We start from the raw sequence: 16644 nt of genomic DNA on the forward strand, positions 1-16644 counted from the left end.
GCTGGGCCTACCCCGAGGCTGGGCTCCAGCTGAAGATTTTCACTGTTGGTGGTGAGGGAGGGGCTGGGCACCTGCTCCCCAGGCTGGCCTCCTGGGGTCCCAGCCACAGGGTTATGTAACTGGGCTGGCCTTTCCCCACCCTGCTACGCCCAGAAGAAGGCTGAAGTAGAGGTTAGGAGAAGAGGGGATCAGAGAGCAGCCCAGAATAGCCACAGGGGGAGGGCTGAGGTGGCCCTGTTATCCTGGGAAAGAGATGACACCCCTCACAGTGCAAGGGAGGGAGGGGAGAGCTTGAGCACAGACCATCCAAGAGGGACCTCTGTTGGGAGGATTGGGTGACATCTCAGCTCCTGACCTCCAGCTCATTTAACAGGGCATTCAAGTCCCAAATAAGGGACCCAGGATTAGCTGATTCACAGGTACACCTTTAACTGCTCTCTCTCCCTCTGTTCCCACACTCGAAGAGGTGTAGAGCCTTATCAACTTGACCTTTACAGGACTGTCCCCATCCTCTGGCCTGCCTCCCTCCCTTTGCCGCCCCTCCCCCACCCCACCCCTGCGCCACACAGGCAGTGGAGCAGGTCACGTCTGTACTCTGCACTCAGATTGTCCAGCTCCACTTTGGCTCTATCACCAACTAGCTGTGACTTGAAACACAGCACAGTGTCTCTTAAGTCTGTTTCCTCATCTGTAGAATGGAGATGATAACCACAGGGTTGTTGTGAGAATTAAGAAAGGTAATCTCTGTAAAGTGCTTAGCAGAGTGGAGCCGATAAAAGTAAGCTATTTTTAGGTCAGCATTTCCTCCTTTGAAAGCTGTCAATGGCTCCCTTGCCTATGAGATAAAATGCAGTGGCAAGGACCTGAGTATGACTTCTGGCTCTACCACTCATCATCAGTAGCGACTCTGGGCCAGTCACTTACTTGGAATCTCAGGTCCCTCCCTGGTCTATGAAACAAGGAATGATGATGCCATGATTGTGCTGAGGATAAAGTGATGAAAATATAGGAAAGTGGCCAGCCCACAGCAGGTGCTAGTTACATACGTAAAGTTCTATGATTCCCAGGTTTACCAAACTGTTATTCTACACTTTGTACACTCCATCCAAATTGTCTGCTTTCTTATCATACTCCCACATTCTCATCTCCAGAAACCACAATCCTCTGTGTATTTTTTTTTAAAATATACTTTATTTTTACAGCAGTTTTAGAGTCACAACAAATTGGAGTAGAAAGTACAGAGGTCCCATCCATATACTTCTTCCCCGACCCTTGAGTGTGGTTGAATGAATGGGTTTACTCATTTTAGCCCCCAATTTGGTGGTAGTCAATAGGATTCTGGGAGCCCATGTTATCATCTTGGGGTTACAGAAACCCAGCTTCTTTGCAATTGGTATAGGGGCTGAGGTCCAAGACAACCTGTAGATATACTTCAGGCTCAGGAACCTGTTTGTCAGGGTCTAGAATGACCAAACAGGGTGACTGTGCATGTTGACCTTTGGGGCTGCTTTGGTTGGCAAAAAGCTGGACTTGTGCCATATCAGAACTGCTTTTAAGAACTAACCTATATCTCTCCCCTGACTCAGCCAAGGCCCCCTATAAGTATGGACAGTCCTCAAACACATCCCCTTTTTACACCATACTTAACCCATGCTTTGGCGAGAAAATTGACCCAGGCTTTCAGTCTTAGCTCTTTGTTGCATTTAAGGTGTAAAGAATCAAATTTAAAATGCATATTCCTGAGGCCTGCACATTAGAAAGTCTGATTCAATAGGTCTGGGTGGGATCCAGAAATCTGCATTTAAAAAAGCAACCTAGTGATTCTGGTGCAGGAAGTCTTAAAACAGTTAGAATTCCTTAAAATAAAACTACTACCTTCGCTAAATCTTCTGGGGTATGAATTCTCTCAGATGGTGGCCTCTTCAAGAACAAGGCCTTTGCCCTATCATCTTCAGACCAAGATGCCAGAGACTTAAATGGGAATATTACCCTAGGGTGGCAGGGTGGGATAGCTAAAGGCTCAAAGCAGGTGGGCAGGAAGCTCTCCTAAAAGAAACATTTTGGAAGAGAGGAAAGTGGCAACTCTTTGAAGGTCCCTAGGTGAAATGGATGAGGAAGGACCATGAGGAAGAAGCAGCAAGAGAAACATGAGGGGCAGATGGAAAGTTACGAAAGTTAAACTTCTCCTGTTGTCATTTGTCAAACCTGCTACAAGGAACACAGAATTCAGGAGAGCAGTGATAGTTGCTATGTCCAGAACAAAGAGTACAGCAACTGAAACCTGAGGTGGTGTGTGGGTGGCTCTGCTAGACTTCCTGGGAATAAGAACAAGAAAGCTGGTCTTATAAACACCCACAAAGGTAGATCTTTATGAGCATAAAGAACAAGAAAATTAGATATCTCAAGGGGAAAACAAATCACTTTTTTTTTAGTCATTTTCCCTAAAAATTATCTACTAAATCTCATACTATGTATGCACAATCCTGGCTTATTCTCTGGTTGCTGGAGTTTGACTTTTGAAGCTAGAAAACTGAAAAAGCTATCATATTAACAAACTGCAGCTTACTCGTCTCAGTAGGTCAGGTAACAAAGTCCAGTCTGTTTTATTTCTAATCCAAATATTGCAAATATACAGAAAATTACCAGTACAAAGTTAAACACATCCAGATTTATTTACATGATGCTAAAGAAATTTGAATTTTATTTCCATTTTGTGGAATTTTATTATGGAGTCTGGTTTTGTTGTGCAACTGACATGGGTCATTGAAACTTGATCATCCCACCTCACATGCAATTTTCTGTCCCAAGAGATCAGAAAACTTGGGTTTTTAGCGCACATGCAGTAATGATTTTAATACTGCTTTACACTTTTGTAGGAAAGCAGCTATCCCACAGCTTGGGGAGGGAAACACATGCTCAGGAAGGGAACAAGAGACAAGAGAAAGTTGACTTACAGGCTCATGGGGACCCTGAGCATTTCTATGCACGATAATAAGAAGAGCACAACCAAAACCCTCCTCCCTGGAGGTTCCAAACAGGAGGTGGGCAGAATCATCAGAAAACGTTAAATTACCAGACCACAACTGAGGGCATGCGGAGGATGAGAACTGCATTAAAGATTTGGGGCATGTCAATAAGTCATTAACATGTACACTATACAGTTTATACATGTATATATGTACACACATATATATAAAGGTACAGATTAGTTTGTTATTTTATATAAACAAGGACGCTTAAGAATGCACTGCTGTGAAAAAATGCATACAGCATACAGTTGTTGAAGACAATTTCAAATTACTGTTCTGATTCTTACTGTTATAATGTGACATAACTAAGAAATGAACATGCTCCTGCTATTTAAATTATCCTTCATGAGGACAAGGCTTGGGCAGGATGGTGCTCTCATTGCTGCCTGAGCTGGGCAAATGGGTGGCAGATGGAACACAAAGTCTGGCACCTGCTGACTCTGGCCCTCCCTGTCACTCCATTATATGGCAAATCTTAAACTTTGGTTTTGTTCAAAGGACGCTTAAGTCCATGTTCATTTTCCTGATTGAGGGAAGATGGCAGCAAAGTTGAAAAGCAGAACCCTCCCTATTTAACTGTACCAAATATCCTGGCTCAACATGGGGGTCAGCGGACTATGCTGACAATGAGCAGGATGAGTTCTAGGCCACTGCATACAGGGGCAGGACTCTTCAGAGCTCTCCTAAAAGGGAGAACCTCTCTACCCAGATGGCTTGCCTGGACAGTAAATAAATGACTGGATCCAGGCCAGCCCTGTTATGTTGGGGTAAGTGTGGAAGGCCCACACTCTCTGTATCTTGGTATCGTGACAAAGGCTATGGGAGAACCAGATATGGTTTATAGGCCCACTGTAGGAGCTGGAGGGGGGAGCACATTACTAGAATGTGTCAAGGATGAAAGGCCAACTTGGGCATGTTGAGGCCCAGAGGCAACCCTAAGAGTAAGAGAGACACACACTGGAAAGCCTACTCAGAGGCAGATGGTAAATTCTACATTCCTGTCATAGTTAACCTATTGAATCTCCTGATCCCACCCCACAACCGCCACAATGCTCCAAAGCTTTTTATTCTTCTAAATAGTGTTTCCATTCAATTAACAACCTAGGTGTATCCTGGGTGTATCCATCCCTGTTCTCTGGTCTCACTAAAAAGCAAAAGTCCCCTTAGGTCCAGAGCAGGAAGGAAGAATGAGTTCTCCACCTGGATTTGAGAGCTCAGACCACTTTGGACTGTCTGATATGTCCAGCCTATCCCATAATGCTAAATTCCGTTACTGAAACCTCTAAAAATAACTTCTTCTGCAACCATCAAGCCTGGGCATTGATATTTTACCTTCAAAGATAATGTTTCTAACCTGAGTAGGACAAATTAGAAATCTATTTTTTTAGAAGCTGTCATGGACTTAGGCTGTTTTGCTTTCTGGCTGAGGTCATATATTTGTGAGTGAGCAGGCTGCTACAGAAAGCTAACAAGCCAATAAAGGGAAAGATCCAGGCTTGCTGGCAGTCCTCAAACCAACTGAGAAGCTAGCAAGCAGGGGTGGAAGCAGGAGATGCAGAGGGTGGCCGTCAGTGGAGATTCCATTCCCACACTCTTCAACAGTGACCCTCAATGAGGGGCAGTCTCTAAAAACATATTCAAAATTACTATTACTTTTGTTTTCAGACATGAAAAACAGGAGAATAAAATTTTCTGTTTACCAAGGTGGCAAAAAAGTGCTAAATATGCCAGCTGCCAAAAAAAAAAAAAAAAAACTGTGCTAAATATTGCTCTGAAAGAAATGCCACTGATCCCAGTCCTAAAGAACAGCAAATCATCTATAAGGAAGAAGCCCTGCTACAAGTATTCAGCACTTGCATGCATAAAGATTTGCAAGAGTTCTGAAGACAACCAATCAGTATTGCTTGTAACACACACAGGGACCCTGGACGATTTACTCAATATTGGTTCCTCAGCTCCATCTCAAGAATGTTTTGTGTGGTTTGAATGACATAATGCAAGCAAAAGTGCTCTGAAAATTCCCAAGTTCTACAGAAATCCCAGATACCATTATAAGAGCCTTAATCTTATATAGTTATAGAAGAGTATTAACGTAACAATCTTAAAACTTTTAAGAGGATTACCATGTATTGGCACATCTAACCACAGTAGGTATATGTAGTAGAAAAGGTATATGGTGTAAATAGGTCTTTTCTGGGCACCAAATTCACTTTGGGCAGGAGGTGAAGGTGGGGCAAAGGCTGATGCTTTTATCACTTGTGAGCTGGTATATCTTTGGAATTATTTTTACTTTTAAAAACATGTAAAATGAATGAGCTAAAATACTAGTGCACTCTAGCCCTAACAAATATTCTCTTCACAAAAACTGTCCAATTTTATTTTGTAACTGAAGCTCCTTTACTCATTTAATTTTACTGCAGTTTCAAAGTCTCTCAAATTCTTCATCTACTCCCTCCCCCCCTTTCCCTGCTGGTGTTAATCCATTCTGGGGAGGAGAGAACTTACCATCTGCTCATGCATTCTGACAAAAGTTAATTTGGCACATTTACTTTTTACTGACTTTACAGCCACAAAATAAACTAGTAGCAAAATGGCATTTACCAAAGAATATCTCAATTATAATTATTGGGAGAAACTGTGACCAGCACAGAAGGTACATTAAGACCAAAAACTTACCACACTATATTCCTGTATAGCAAATATTCAAGCTGTATTAAAACTAATTATTGCAGCTTTCTGTTACTATATGGCCACCCCCAAAATCATCCAACTACATTCTATAATTTATTTAATTTGGAAAAATGTCAAATGAGAAACTTCCTTAAATTTAAAATGTGTCACACAAAGCATCATCTTAAACTGGAAGTGTGTTATCAATTGGTTCAGCCAAAAATTTCGTGCCCACAAATTACTTGGTAAAGCTGGGAAAAGGGGGTGAGAAGGAGAGCCTAGTAATAAAATTCTGATTTTTAAAAAAAGGTCTATACATCTGAAAACATCTCTAGTCCTGGCTCCATGTACAACAGCAACCTAAGAGGAAGCAAATAAGCAGCCATGGTAATGATTCAACAACGAGCCAATACAGCCAGTAAAAAGGGAAAATGGAAGACTGTGATGTTCAGTCCTCAGGGGCTGCACTGTGCATGCAACAATCAGCTCTGGTGAAGAGATCACTCAGCCTGGGCTGACTTCCAGGCCAAGCCTGTACCCTGTTCTTGAGCAAGTCCACTGGCACACACACAAAGCAGGGCTTGAAAGAGCTCAGAAGCAAGAATTTCTTCTTTAATAGGTGCTAAATCTAGTAAATTCTCTGCTGCTCCTTTCTTCCTGCCCCAAGTTAAAAATATTGCCCTGTAAGTTTTCCTGATTTAGTGTCTTGGAAGCACATGGTTAAAATTAGTTGCCAAAGGGCAATTAACAAGAGTATTGCCTACTTAAACAGGGGAAAAGAAAAATCACTGTGGTCTACAGTCCCTAACGGGGGGGTAAAAAAAAAAAGACACGAGGGTCTGTATGAGGAGCTGGTGTGCAATTTTCTTGGAGCAGGGCTGTCCCCAGATGGAGAAAACCTGGCCAAGATGTGTGACTGAAGCCTCTGTTTTCATCTCTGCAGCTGCTTCATGTCACCAGCAGAGCCCAGGGACAGCACCAACTACATTGTGAGAGTTGATGCTGGAGTTGGCAGATGCCCTGGGTTAGGCGCCATGCAGAAAACGCACAAGTGGGGTTAGGGAAACGGTCCCTTTGAATTCCATTTCATTTCCCTTAAGAAACAAAAACAAAACCCAAATAGCCCACACTTTGCAAAAAGACAGAACTTGAAATAAAAAGTTGAAGGATTAGAATTTTTTCCCCTCTTCTCAGAGCCAGTTGTAAAAGTGTTCAGGTCTCCCCACCTCTCCCCTGCATTTCTTTACTGTAGGTCCTTTCAGCTTTGATGGAAGCAGCAGAAACAGAGCTGGACCCTTGCAATGGGAAATTTATTTCCCCAAGTTGGAGCCACAGGGAGTATAAGAGGTACTGTGGTTCTGCCATCCACGCTCAGCCCAGCTCCTGTAAACAGCTATTCCAGGAGGTCCTGAAAAGGAAGACGTGCACCGTATTATTGGCAGACTAAAAAAATGCCTATTTTGAAGACAGTCACCAAGTTTCTGGGCTTGCCAAATATTACAGTCATTAAGTTGCTTCTTCTAGTTTATACCTTTCTTTGCCCCAATTGAAGCTTGATCATGAACAGGTGAAGAATTGGGTTTTTTTTTTTTTTTGGTATTTTGGACTACCCCACCTGAAGACATATCTCACCTCATCTGAATCATCATGATAACCACTTTTATTAGTGTGGGAGGCTGTGTCCAAAGCATCCACACCATCCACACCATTGGCCTCTGCGTGCTGCTGTAGCACAGAGTATCGATGCACCAGGAACCTATGAATGGAAACCTCTGTTAACTCTCACGTGGTGAGACGGGATACATTTCTTACAGGACTGTGGATTTTCTCAGTTTTGTACACTCAAAGAATGAGTTACACACACAGGAAGCACAGCCCATAGTTGAGATGAGAAGATCTGGGCCTGATGTTTCGACAATATTCTTCAACTACCTAGTTTTTGCCAAGGGTAGACTCAACCATCTACCCTTGGCTGACTTTTCTAGTTTGAATTCAGTACTTTTGACTGATTTCCACATTCCTTACCTTCCCCCACAAACATATTTCTTCACAATGAGCACTCCTGCTATGACGGTGACCAGCATCAATCCCACGATGGCCAGGATAATTGGAACAGAATTAGTCTTGGAATTCTTGATAAATTAAAACACAAACACAGAGGCTTTTAGGCAAGCATATTCTAGGAATGAATTTGAAACAGTGGCTCATTCCCCTCATTTCTCATTTCCTGAGGCACTCAGCAATAGTACTTTTCCAGCCCCCCAAGATGAAGCATGTCAATGTTACTAGGAGAATAGGACAGCTGGCAGAGGTACTCTGAGCTCCAACTGCCTTGAAGCTGCAAACTCTGGCCTCAATGTTGAAGTTACACTGGAAGCCTTGGCAACTGCCTAGATCAAATATGGTAATTGTAACTATTCCACATTACCACTGTTATAAGCTTAAGGGTGGAGCAGGAAAGGGAGATATAATAGTGGGCTGAATGACTCTAGAACATCTGGGAGAAGCTGTGTCAATGCTATACCAGGCAGGCCACTGTATGACACCGAGATTTATTTTTTGACTTAATTTTTGGTATGCTTTTACAAATAAGCCTTATCATATCATTGTTTACATGTGACCTACCTGCTTCTGGGTGGGAGATAGGGAGTGTGTGTTTTCAATGTATCCAAGAGGAGGCGGAGCTGGATTCTGGGACAAGCTGTGTCCCTGTGGGCGGGAGTCCTGTGCAATCACACACACAAACACTCTAAGGACAGCCACCAGGAGTCCAGGGCAGGGGTGCAGAGAAGGAGGAACTAGCCCCCTCACAAAACATATACCCACACACTCTTCTCCCATTGCCTTCTTAATCCCACCCTTTGTCAGTCTCTCAGCCCTTAGAACAGAGAGGAAGGGACTGCAGATTGTCAAGCTCATCCTTTTATATTCCAGATCAGGAAACAGGGGCCCACAGTCTATGGCCCCATGTCATACTGCTGGTCCAGTGCTTCTTTATCAAGAGATTTCCTCTTCACCATATCTACAAATCCCAGCCAGACAGTTCAGTACATCAGCCCCATAACTTGCTTCTAAATCAAAACCAGTCCCCTATCACCACAGTTCAGTTTTTCATTCTGTAAACAGTATGACTCAGCACAAAGAGCCCCCTTACCTACCATCCAGTGCTCTTCTCTTCCACATGCACAAAACTCCAGGTCATGGCCCTTTACAGCCAACCTTCTTGAGTCTTTTTCCTAAATGACTCAGCCTCAGGAATTTCCACCACTCTATGCTTCTAAGACTTTTACAACTTTATGGAATACCATTTTTCTCCCAACAAAAAAGTTTTCAGTAGGATGAGCTTATCATTGGATTATGTGATCCATCCTTCATCCTAACAGTTTCCTCCCATGGAAGGGGAAACCTGACAGAAGAAGTTTGGCCACTTTGTATCAGTTAAAAAATTTCTGATACTTTAACTGATTCTTCCCAGCAGAAAACTTGTACCTAAAAACCAGATCTACTTTAACATACTTGCTTTTCTGGACTCAAAAAGTTGCTTGTGCATTTCTTTTTCAAATCTTTTACTTCTCGAACTGGATTCACCCCATCTTGGCATCTATCTCCTGGAATTTTCCGATACCTGAAAGGCAGAAGTATCAGAATACAGGGATGTGTTCCTGGACTCTTAACTATTTTCTGGAAACAAGATTTAAAAAGCTGCAGAAAGGCTTCTCATCCTTACATCATCTTTCAGGCCTGAGCAGGATGTTTTATGTAGTTTCAGGCCTTCAGTAGACTAATCATTATCTGTCCCCTGTTGTCAGGGACATGCTAGTCCTTTCTACCTTAATAGACATGCCAAAGAACTGTGACCCAGGTAAAGCTCATTAACAAGCGGTACAAAAACAAGGGGAAATTTATCGGGGTAGTTTCAGGCCTTCAGTAGACTAATCGTTATCTGTCCCTTGTTGTCAGGGACATGCTAGTCCTTTCTACCTTAATAGACCATGCCAAAGAACTGTGACCCAGGTAAAGCTCATTAGCAAGCGGTACAAAAACAAGGGGAAATTTATCGGGGTAGGGAGGTAATGAGGCTTCTGTAGAGCTGCACTCTCCCATATAGTGGCTATTTAAATTAAAATTAATTACAATGAAAAATTCAGTTCCTCGAGTGCACTAGTGTCAATAGCCATATATAGCTAGTGGCTACCATATTAGACACAGCAGTATTACAGAACATTTCCATCATCATGGGAAGTTCTATTAGAGCTTTCAAGAGCGCTTTAGAATATTGCTCAGATCTCTGTGTGGAGAGAAGCAGCTTTCATTCTGAATTACGATAAGTCGTTTGCATGACAAGGAGAAAAGCCGTCTTACCCATTTGTTGTTAGGTGCTCTTCTCTTCCATACAGACAAAACTCTAGGTCGTGACCCTTCAGTTCTGGCTGTTCCACACACTCTGAGTCATTTTCTGGACGGAAGTAGCCAAAATCACTGTAAGAATCATCAAATAAAGTACCTTTCAAAGTTGCTGAAGGCCAGTAAGTGATTAGCAATGAAGATTCTATGTGGGGCAGTGGCTGGTTAACATATCCCAGTCTTGGGTTGCTAGAAAGCAGCTCAGCAAGACCTGGGATATCTCCAAAGAAGGTCCATTTAGGAAAACATACATAGAGAGGGCTCTACTGAGGGGGGAAAAAAGCTTACAGATGATGCCTGGTAGACTCAGGAGTAACTAGAGCCCAAGGCTGGGAGCTCTGCAGACAGCTCAGGCTCAGGGAGTAGACTGACTGCAGCCTGCTATGGGGTGGGGACCCAGCAACTAAGACAAAGAGGAGGCCACAGAAACAGTGGCATTAGCAACAGATCTAAACCCAGGGACACTTAGCAATTCTTTTCTTTACCTCCAAATATCATTATTATGTTTTCTTTGGGGTATAAGTCAAATTTTTAATGTCTTCCCCTGTCTGTCTCTCTTAGCTTCTTAGGTGGTGCTTGCCTGCATGTGAACACCCTTTCCTACCCAGCATTCATCCCATCTCTTCATAGTGCCACTCATCTGCTCTCCTTGCTCTGGCTCCCCCTCCACCCCAAAATAACATCCTGCCTCCTTTCCAAGGCTAGTCCCCTACATGAGCATCCTTGGTTCCTCTCTTCCTACCCACCCTGGGAGCTTACTTCATTGAGAGTATGAGAGGGGATGATCAATCTCTCCCACTCGATTGGTGGCTTCTCCTCTGCCTACATGTTTCTACCCTAGAAATTGCTTCCTTAACCCTCCTCTCCCTTACTAAACAAATTTCTTAAAAGAATATTATTTACTTATCCTATTTTACTCACTTACTTCTTATTCCATGTATTTTGGCTTCAGCCCCTCTGCAACCTTGAAAATGAATGTGTGAACCCCACCCCCCGCCAAGGCTCACTAGTTATCAAACCCAGGAGAGCCCTCTCCAGTTTCCTTCACCTTGACCACTTGTTCTGCAGCATCTAATGTACCGCTGTGCCCCTAGCCACCTTGGCAATGGCAAAGTTGCACGCATCTGTTTCTCTGGCCACTGCTTGTTCTTCTTTCTTCCTTATAGGATTCTGTATATGCTCTCCCTTAGTGACCACAACTAAAACTTCTAGGTTGTACTTCTCTCTTGAGCTCTAATTCTACACATCCACATATGAGGGTACTTCATAGGGTTCATGGAAAAATAGAGTTAAAAGATAATACATGGCTGGATGGTTAGCTCAGTTGGTTAGAGTGTGGGGTTATAACACCAAGGTCAAAGGTTTGGATTCTTGTACTGGCCAGCCACCAAAAAACCAAAGCAAACAAAAAAGATAATATAAATATTTCCACGAACTTTTTTTTGACCGGTAAGGGGATAGCAACTCTTAGGTCGGTGTCGTCGGCACCACACTCAGCCAGTGAATGCATCGGCCATCTCTATATAGGATCTGAACCCACGGCCTCGGCGCTCCCAGCACCGCACTCTCCTAAGTGAGCCACGGGGCCAGCCCTCCACAAACTTTTTGAAGACACCTTGTACTCTCTGGATATCACCACCTAAATATGCTGACACTAACTCAAAGAAAGAAAACATTCAAAATACATGTTTTCTCCTCTGGGATAGCCACACCTTATCATTTCCATATGTTTGTTCATGATGCTACCTTCCTTCCTACCATCTCAGCTGAAAATTTAGCCTGAGCACTCTCCATCCGGATCTGACTTGTTGTGACTACTGTCACTTCCCCTCACAGCCTACTTCCAAGCACACCCTTCCTTGATCATGCTGTTGGTTACCTATGCTCACAGCAGTCCACTGGCTTTAATGGCTGCTTTTTCCCAGATATGCATGATCAAGTCCTTACCATTTGTCAATGCATAGCTCAAATGCCACTTCCTCAATGAAGCCTTCTTTGACCTACCTTCTTTCAGCTCTAGATGGAATATTCTCTCCTTTCTCTAAATCCCCACAGCACCTACTACCTTCTGTTTTGCATCATAATTATGTACATCTTACCAGGAGAGTCTATAACAAACCTTCCATTATCACTTTACACTGCCCTAAGCACAGTAGGTGTTCAATGAATATTTGAGGAAATATATAGAGGCTGCTTATACTTCAAGGTTTTTCTGACAAGTATTTAGGAGAAAGGGTAGGAACAACAAAAGATGCAGAAGATAGCACCCCTCCAATAGCAGGGGGAAATTTCAGGTAAGAATTTTAGGTATTCAATCCGAAATTTCAGGGAAAGTAGACTTCTCACTCATAAAGGACCCGCTTCTTAAGAATGTGTGGTACAGCGTGTGGGCTCTGCCACTTTCTGCAAGCAAGGTAGTCATACATCTCTGTGGTAAGGCTACATGGAAACTGCTTAGGGCAGTGCCTAGTATAGAGTTAATGCTCAATAAATGTTAGCTGCTATCATTACTACTATATTATTATCAAATATAATATGCTCTCAAGGAGTCTGGGGTTTAATGGTGGAACCAAAGCTATAAATAACTAAAACAGTGTTAAAAGAGGGGTACTATCAGGGTTAGATGAAGGAAAACTAGGGAGGGCTTTAATGGGGTGATATTTGGGCTAAGTACTAAAGGCCAAGTAGAATTCACTAGGCTTGGGGGTCAAGCAGGAATATGAAGACTGTCCAGGCAGAGGAAGCATCACATGCAATGGCATGGAGCTCTGAAGAGGCATGGCATATTTGGAAAACAGCAGGATCCTAGGTAAGTGCCTAGCTGATGTGAAGTAAGGATGGCAGACAACCCTTCAGACTTCTACAGGTTGATCAACAATGGCTAGCCCTCCTGTAACAGCAAAGGTAATCTGAATGATAATTTTTCTTGCAGCAATAGAGAAGGGAGGAGCCCTGACCATTCCACATACAGATGTGAGCCATGCAGGAGGAAGCACACTGGGTCAGACCTGCATTTCACTCAGACCTGTATTCTGTTGTCACCTGCAGTTGGAGAGAATATGATGCAGGAGGACATGACTGCTGTCTATCTTCTTTGTTTTTTTTTTTTTTTTTTTTTAAAAAAGGCAACAGCTTTATTTTATTTATTTATTTTTTTTTCGTGACCGGTACTCAGCCAGTGAGTGCACCGGCCATTCCTATACAGGATCCGAACCCGCGGCGGGAGCGTCGCCACGCTCCCAGTGCCGCACTCTCCCGGGTGCGCCACGGGCTCGGCCCTGTCTTCTTTGTCTAAATCCTTTCAGATCCACTTTTACTTGTTAGTATCTTTTACAGGTAACACGTATCTTTTACAGGTACCTGTGATGTGAAGCAGTTCCTCTTATTTGCCCTAAAATTACCTCATTTAAGCTACACAGCATCTCCCTTGCCTTAATATAATCAACTAACCCTGGGCCAGTGAAGTAACTAATCCTTAAGCCCCAGATGTCATGAACTCTATGGAGTCCACCTTGATGACCTCTAAACCTCAATGAGACATAGGAACCATGAATCTACTGATGTCACCTGTACTCTCAGGACCAAACCTCCATCTCTTTGCCTTCAGTGTTGCAGAGGATCCAAAACCTAGTGCCCTACACTGGCTGAACTCAGCAGTCAGGCTGTTCTCTAAAGTCATTTTTTTTGTTTGTTTTATTCTTTTCCTTGTTATATAATTTCTCTTCTTCCCACCATTGCCAAGTCAGGATTACTGGGGCTTGTTGCTGGGTCTGCCCAATAATTAACTGTCCAATATGATTATATTATCTGTCCTATTACTAACAACTTTGTTTCCCTTTCTCTGTTCCTCAATTTCCTTGATAAGAAGCAGGAGTTCTACACTCTTAGGGAAAAGGATTTTTTTGCCCTGTCAGACAACTGTCTTTCACCTCCTCCAACACAGGAAAGGGGCTGGCAGAGGGATGTGAGGAATGCTGATACCAGAGGAAGTCCTCCAGGGAACAGAGACAGATGGATGGCTGCTTGGTCACAACATAGTCTCGACCATTCTGACAGACGGACGACTTGCGTAATCGTAGGTACTGTTCTTTATAGCCCAGAGTGCAACCATCTTCATAACCTCCAGGGTCTGTGGAGTGCGCCAACCATACAGTATAGTCCTTTTCTTCACCTAAAGGACAGACAAACTGTTCAGGAAACTGCACAGCACAGAACCCACCCACAGGAGGCAGCTGCCAGGCTATCGGAAGAACAAGGAGAGGAAAAGTGGAAATGTCTCACTCAATCTATTGCTTCACTTTGTAATCGCAAATGGGAAGTTACATTAGTCTAGAGCCTACTAGCAATTGCATTTCTTCATGCCAAAAAAAGATCCTTTCCATCTCACTGTCCACTTGCGGATTAGGAAAAACTTTATTTTGATGTGGGAAGCTGGAAAGAGGACCTCTAGAGTTACTTCCAAACTGAGAGGCTGCTGTCTGTGTGTCTTACATGCCTGTGTCCTCAGTGAGCAGGAGCTGTCAGAGGTAAGCAATCAGATACTTTCCACTCAGGGTCAAAGAGCTCTTTGTTTAGGACAAGATACTAATAGGCCAAGAGCCCAGGTTCAATTTTACCATGTGTTAGTTTGCTTCAAACAGAAGGGAAAACATCCTCTTTCTAGACTTCTAACTCTAGCTGACTGGCTCTCAAATGCAGATTGTTGATGATGATAGTTTCTGGCTTAGTATATTGTATCACTAACTCTTGGAAAAATGACTCAAAGGTTTTGACCTAAAGACTGTGGATTAGGTTTTTATCCTTTAGGATATGAAGACCAGCACAGAGCCTGTTAAAGAGCAGATGCTTAACAAATCTTTTAATGATGTTAAACTTTAGGGATCACTGTAGAACTGCCTGCTGAGGAGACAACTCATAAGCCAGCTTTTTTACAGCCTATTTAATAAATTTAGATGATGATGACCCTCAGGTATTAAATATTTAAACACCTTGTAGAAAAATAAGGTCTAAACTGAGAGCTCTGCTTTCTCAGTAGTCACAGAATTAACACTCTGAAGAAATGATGTCATAACATAATCTAATAGTTAAGACCAAAATTCAACTAAAATGTCTTAAAACTAAGTTTTTTGTTGTATTATGCCAACATGTAATACAGGTCTCCTTTTCTCCAGTTTTTTCTTTCATCCTCTATATTTCTTAGTATAATGTCCGTATCTTTGGCACTGGAGCCTGGGTTTGCTTGTGACACTTTAGGATCACTGTGCAATAAACACTGTAAGTCCTTTTCTTGAAGCTATTTTCCAGGCCTTTAACACGTCTTCTGGTTTGAAGCCACAGAACTCTGAATTGGTTAGTGTTGGCTTCAAACCTGCCCAGTGGCCATTCTAGAGCCTCGCCTATGACAGACATTCAAGCCAAAACTCTTTGCATGAAAACTTCCTCACTTCAACATTTTCAGAAGTAACACTATCAGATGTTCTTTGCAACCCACTTTCCTCTGAAGTTTCCTCTTTACAGTCCCACTGTATTTCCCTAATTAGGACTGAAAAACCTTGAAAAGATATGAAATAATTTTAGACAGACACACCCATGCACTATTCTTATAAGCAGGAAAAAAGACTCATGAAAGTTACAGAGATCTCTCTAACAGTACAAAGCTATACTGTACTATATGGTAGCTCTAGCCACATGTGGCTGGACTAAATTGAGATTTTCTCTAAGTGTTGGCGTTAAATATGCACTGGATTTTGAGTACTTAGAAGGAAAAAAAAGTAAAATATCTTATTTATAATTTCTAATATTGCTAACAGGTTGAAATGATAATATTTTGGATATATTAAGATAATTCTATTACTGAAATTAATTTTACCTTTCTTTTTACTTTTATAATGTAGCTGACAGAATAAATTACCTATGTGGCCCTCATATTTCTCTTGGACAGTGCTAGAGCCAAAAAGGAAGCAGCTTTTCTGATACCATTCTATTGCTTGATTACCTAAATGGAACATCTTTCAATCCCCTTTCATATTCATATGCATTTGCTTATTCCAGCTAAAAGAAATTAAACAATTTATTTTTTAGGAAAATGGGCTTGCAAGTTTCTGGCAGAAAAAGTCAAAGGAAACACTCACAGTTCCTTTCAAGGATATCTTTAAAATCAATGGTATAGGATACCCATTGGCGGGTCAGGAAAGATTCTGTGAAACCCCAAATGCTGATATTCATGGATCTAGCTCCAGGTTCTGAAGCTAGGCCAGTGAAATAGATGGGCTCCCTGGTGAACATATAGGTTTGCCAGCATTGACCTTCATCTGTGGAGAACCTGAAACCACAATCAGAGAAAGATCATGACAGAGGATCAGTGTGTACTAGAAATATCAGGAAACTGCTCTGGCTGTTTGATCCCAAACCAAAGAAAAACCCTCAAATTTACGTGATGGCTAAAAACTTAAAAAATTTTTAATGCCTATTACAGGTACAGAAAAGGGATTCATTCAGAGAGAGTATGGAAGTAAATATCTTTAAGAAAATTCTTTCAAAG

The 16644-nt window shown here is 42.4% G+C and overlaps 1 protein-coding gene across 4 annotated transcripts in view; it reads right to left on the minus strand.

The window, feature by feature from the left end:
- Positions 1 to 2579: 2579 nt before the first annotated feature.
- The window catches only part of SORT1 (sortilin 1), a 76154-nt gene continuing 62089 nt past the window's right edge, over positions 2580 to 16644 (minus strand). For 2 of the 4 annotated variants that reach the window (XM_063107124.1, XM_063107123.1), the window contains exons 14-21: positions 16235 to 16425; positions 14085 to 14274; positions 10062 to 10178; positions 9216 to 9324; positions 8325 to 8423; positions 7725 to 7831; positions 7332 to 7455; positions 2580 to 7107 (exon numbers count right to left, since the gene is read on the minus strand). In XM_063107124.1, the coding sequence (XP_062963194.1) occupies positions 7093 to 7107; positions 7332 to 7455; positions 7725 to 7831; positions 8325 to 8423; positions 9216 to 9324; positions 10062 to 10178; positions 14085 to 14274; positions 16235 to 16425 (952 nt within the window). In that variant the 3' untranslated portion in view covers positions 2580 to 7092. The remainder of the gene's footprint in view (positions 7108 to 7331; positions 7456 to 7724; positions 7832 to 8324; positions 8424 to 9215; positions 9325 to 10061; positions 10179 to 14084; positions 14275 to 16234; positions 16426 to 16644) is intronic. The other 2 variants (XM_063107126.1, XM_063107125.1) reach the window with 1 other exon arrangement.

Source organism: Cynocephalus volans, chromosome 8 (genome assembly GCF_027409185.1).
Source record: "Cynocephalus volans isolate mCynVol1 chromosome 8, mCynVol1.pri, whole genome shotgun sequence".
NCBI lineage: Eukaryota > Metazoa > Chordata > Mammalia > Dermoptera > Cynocephalidae > Cynocephalus > Cynocephalus volans.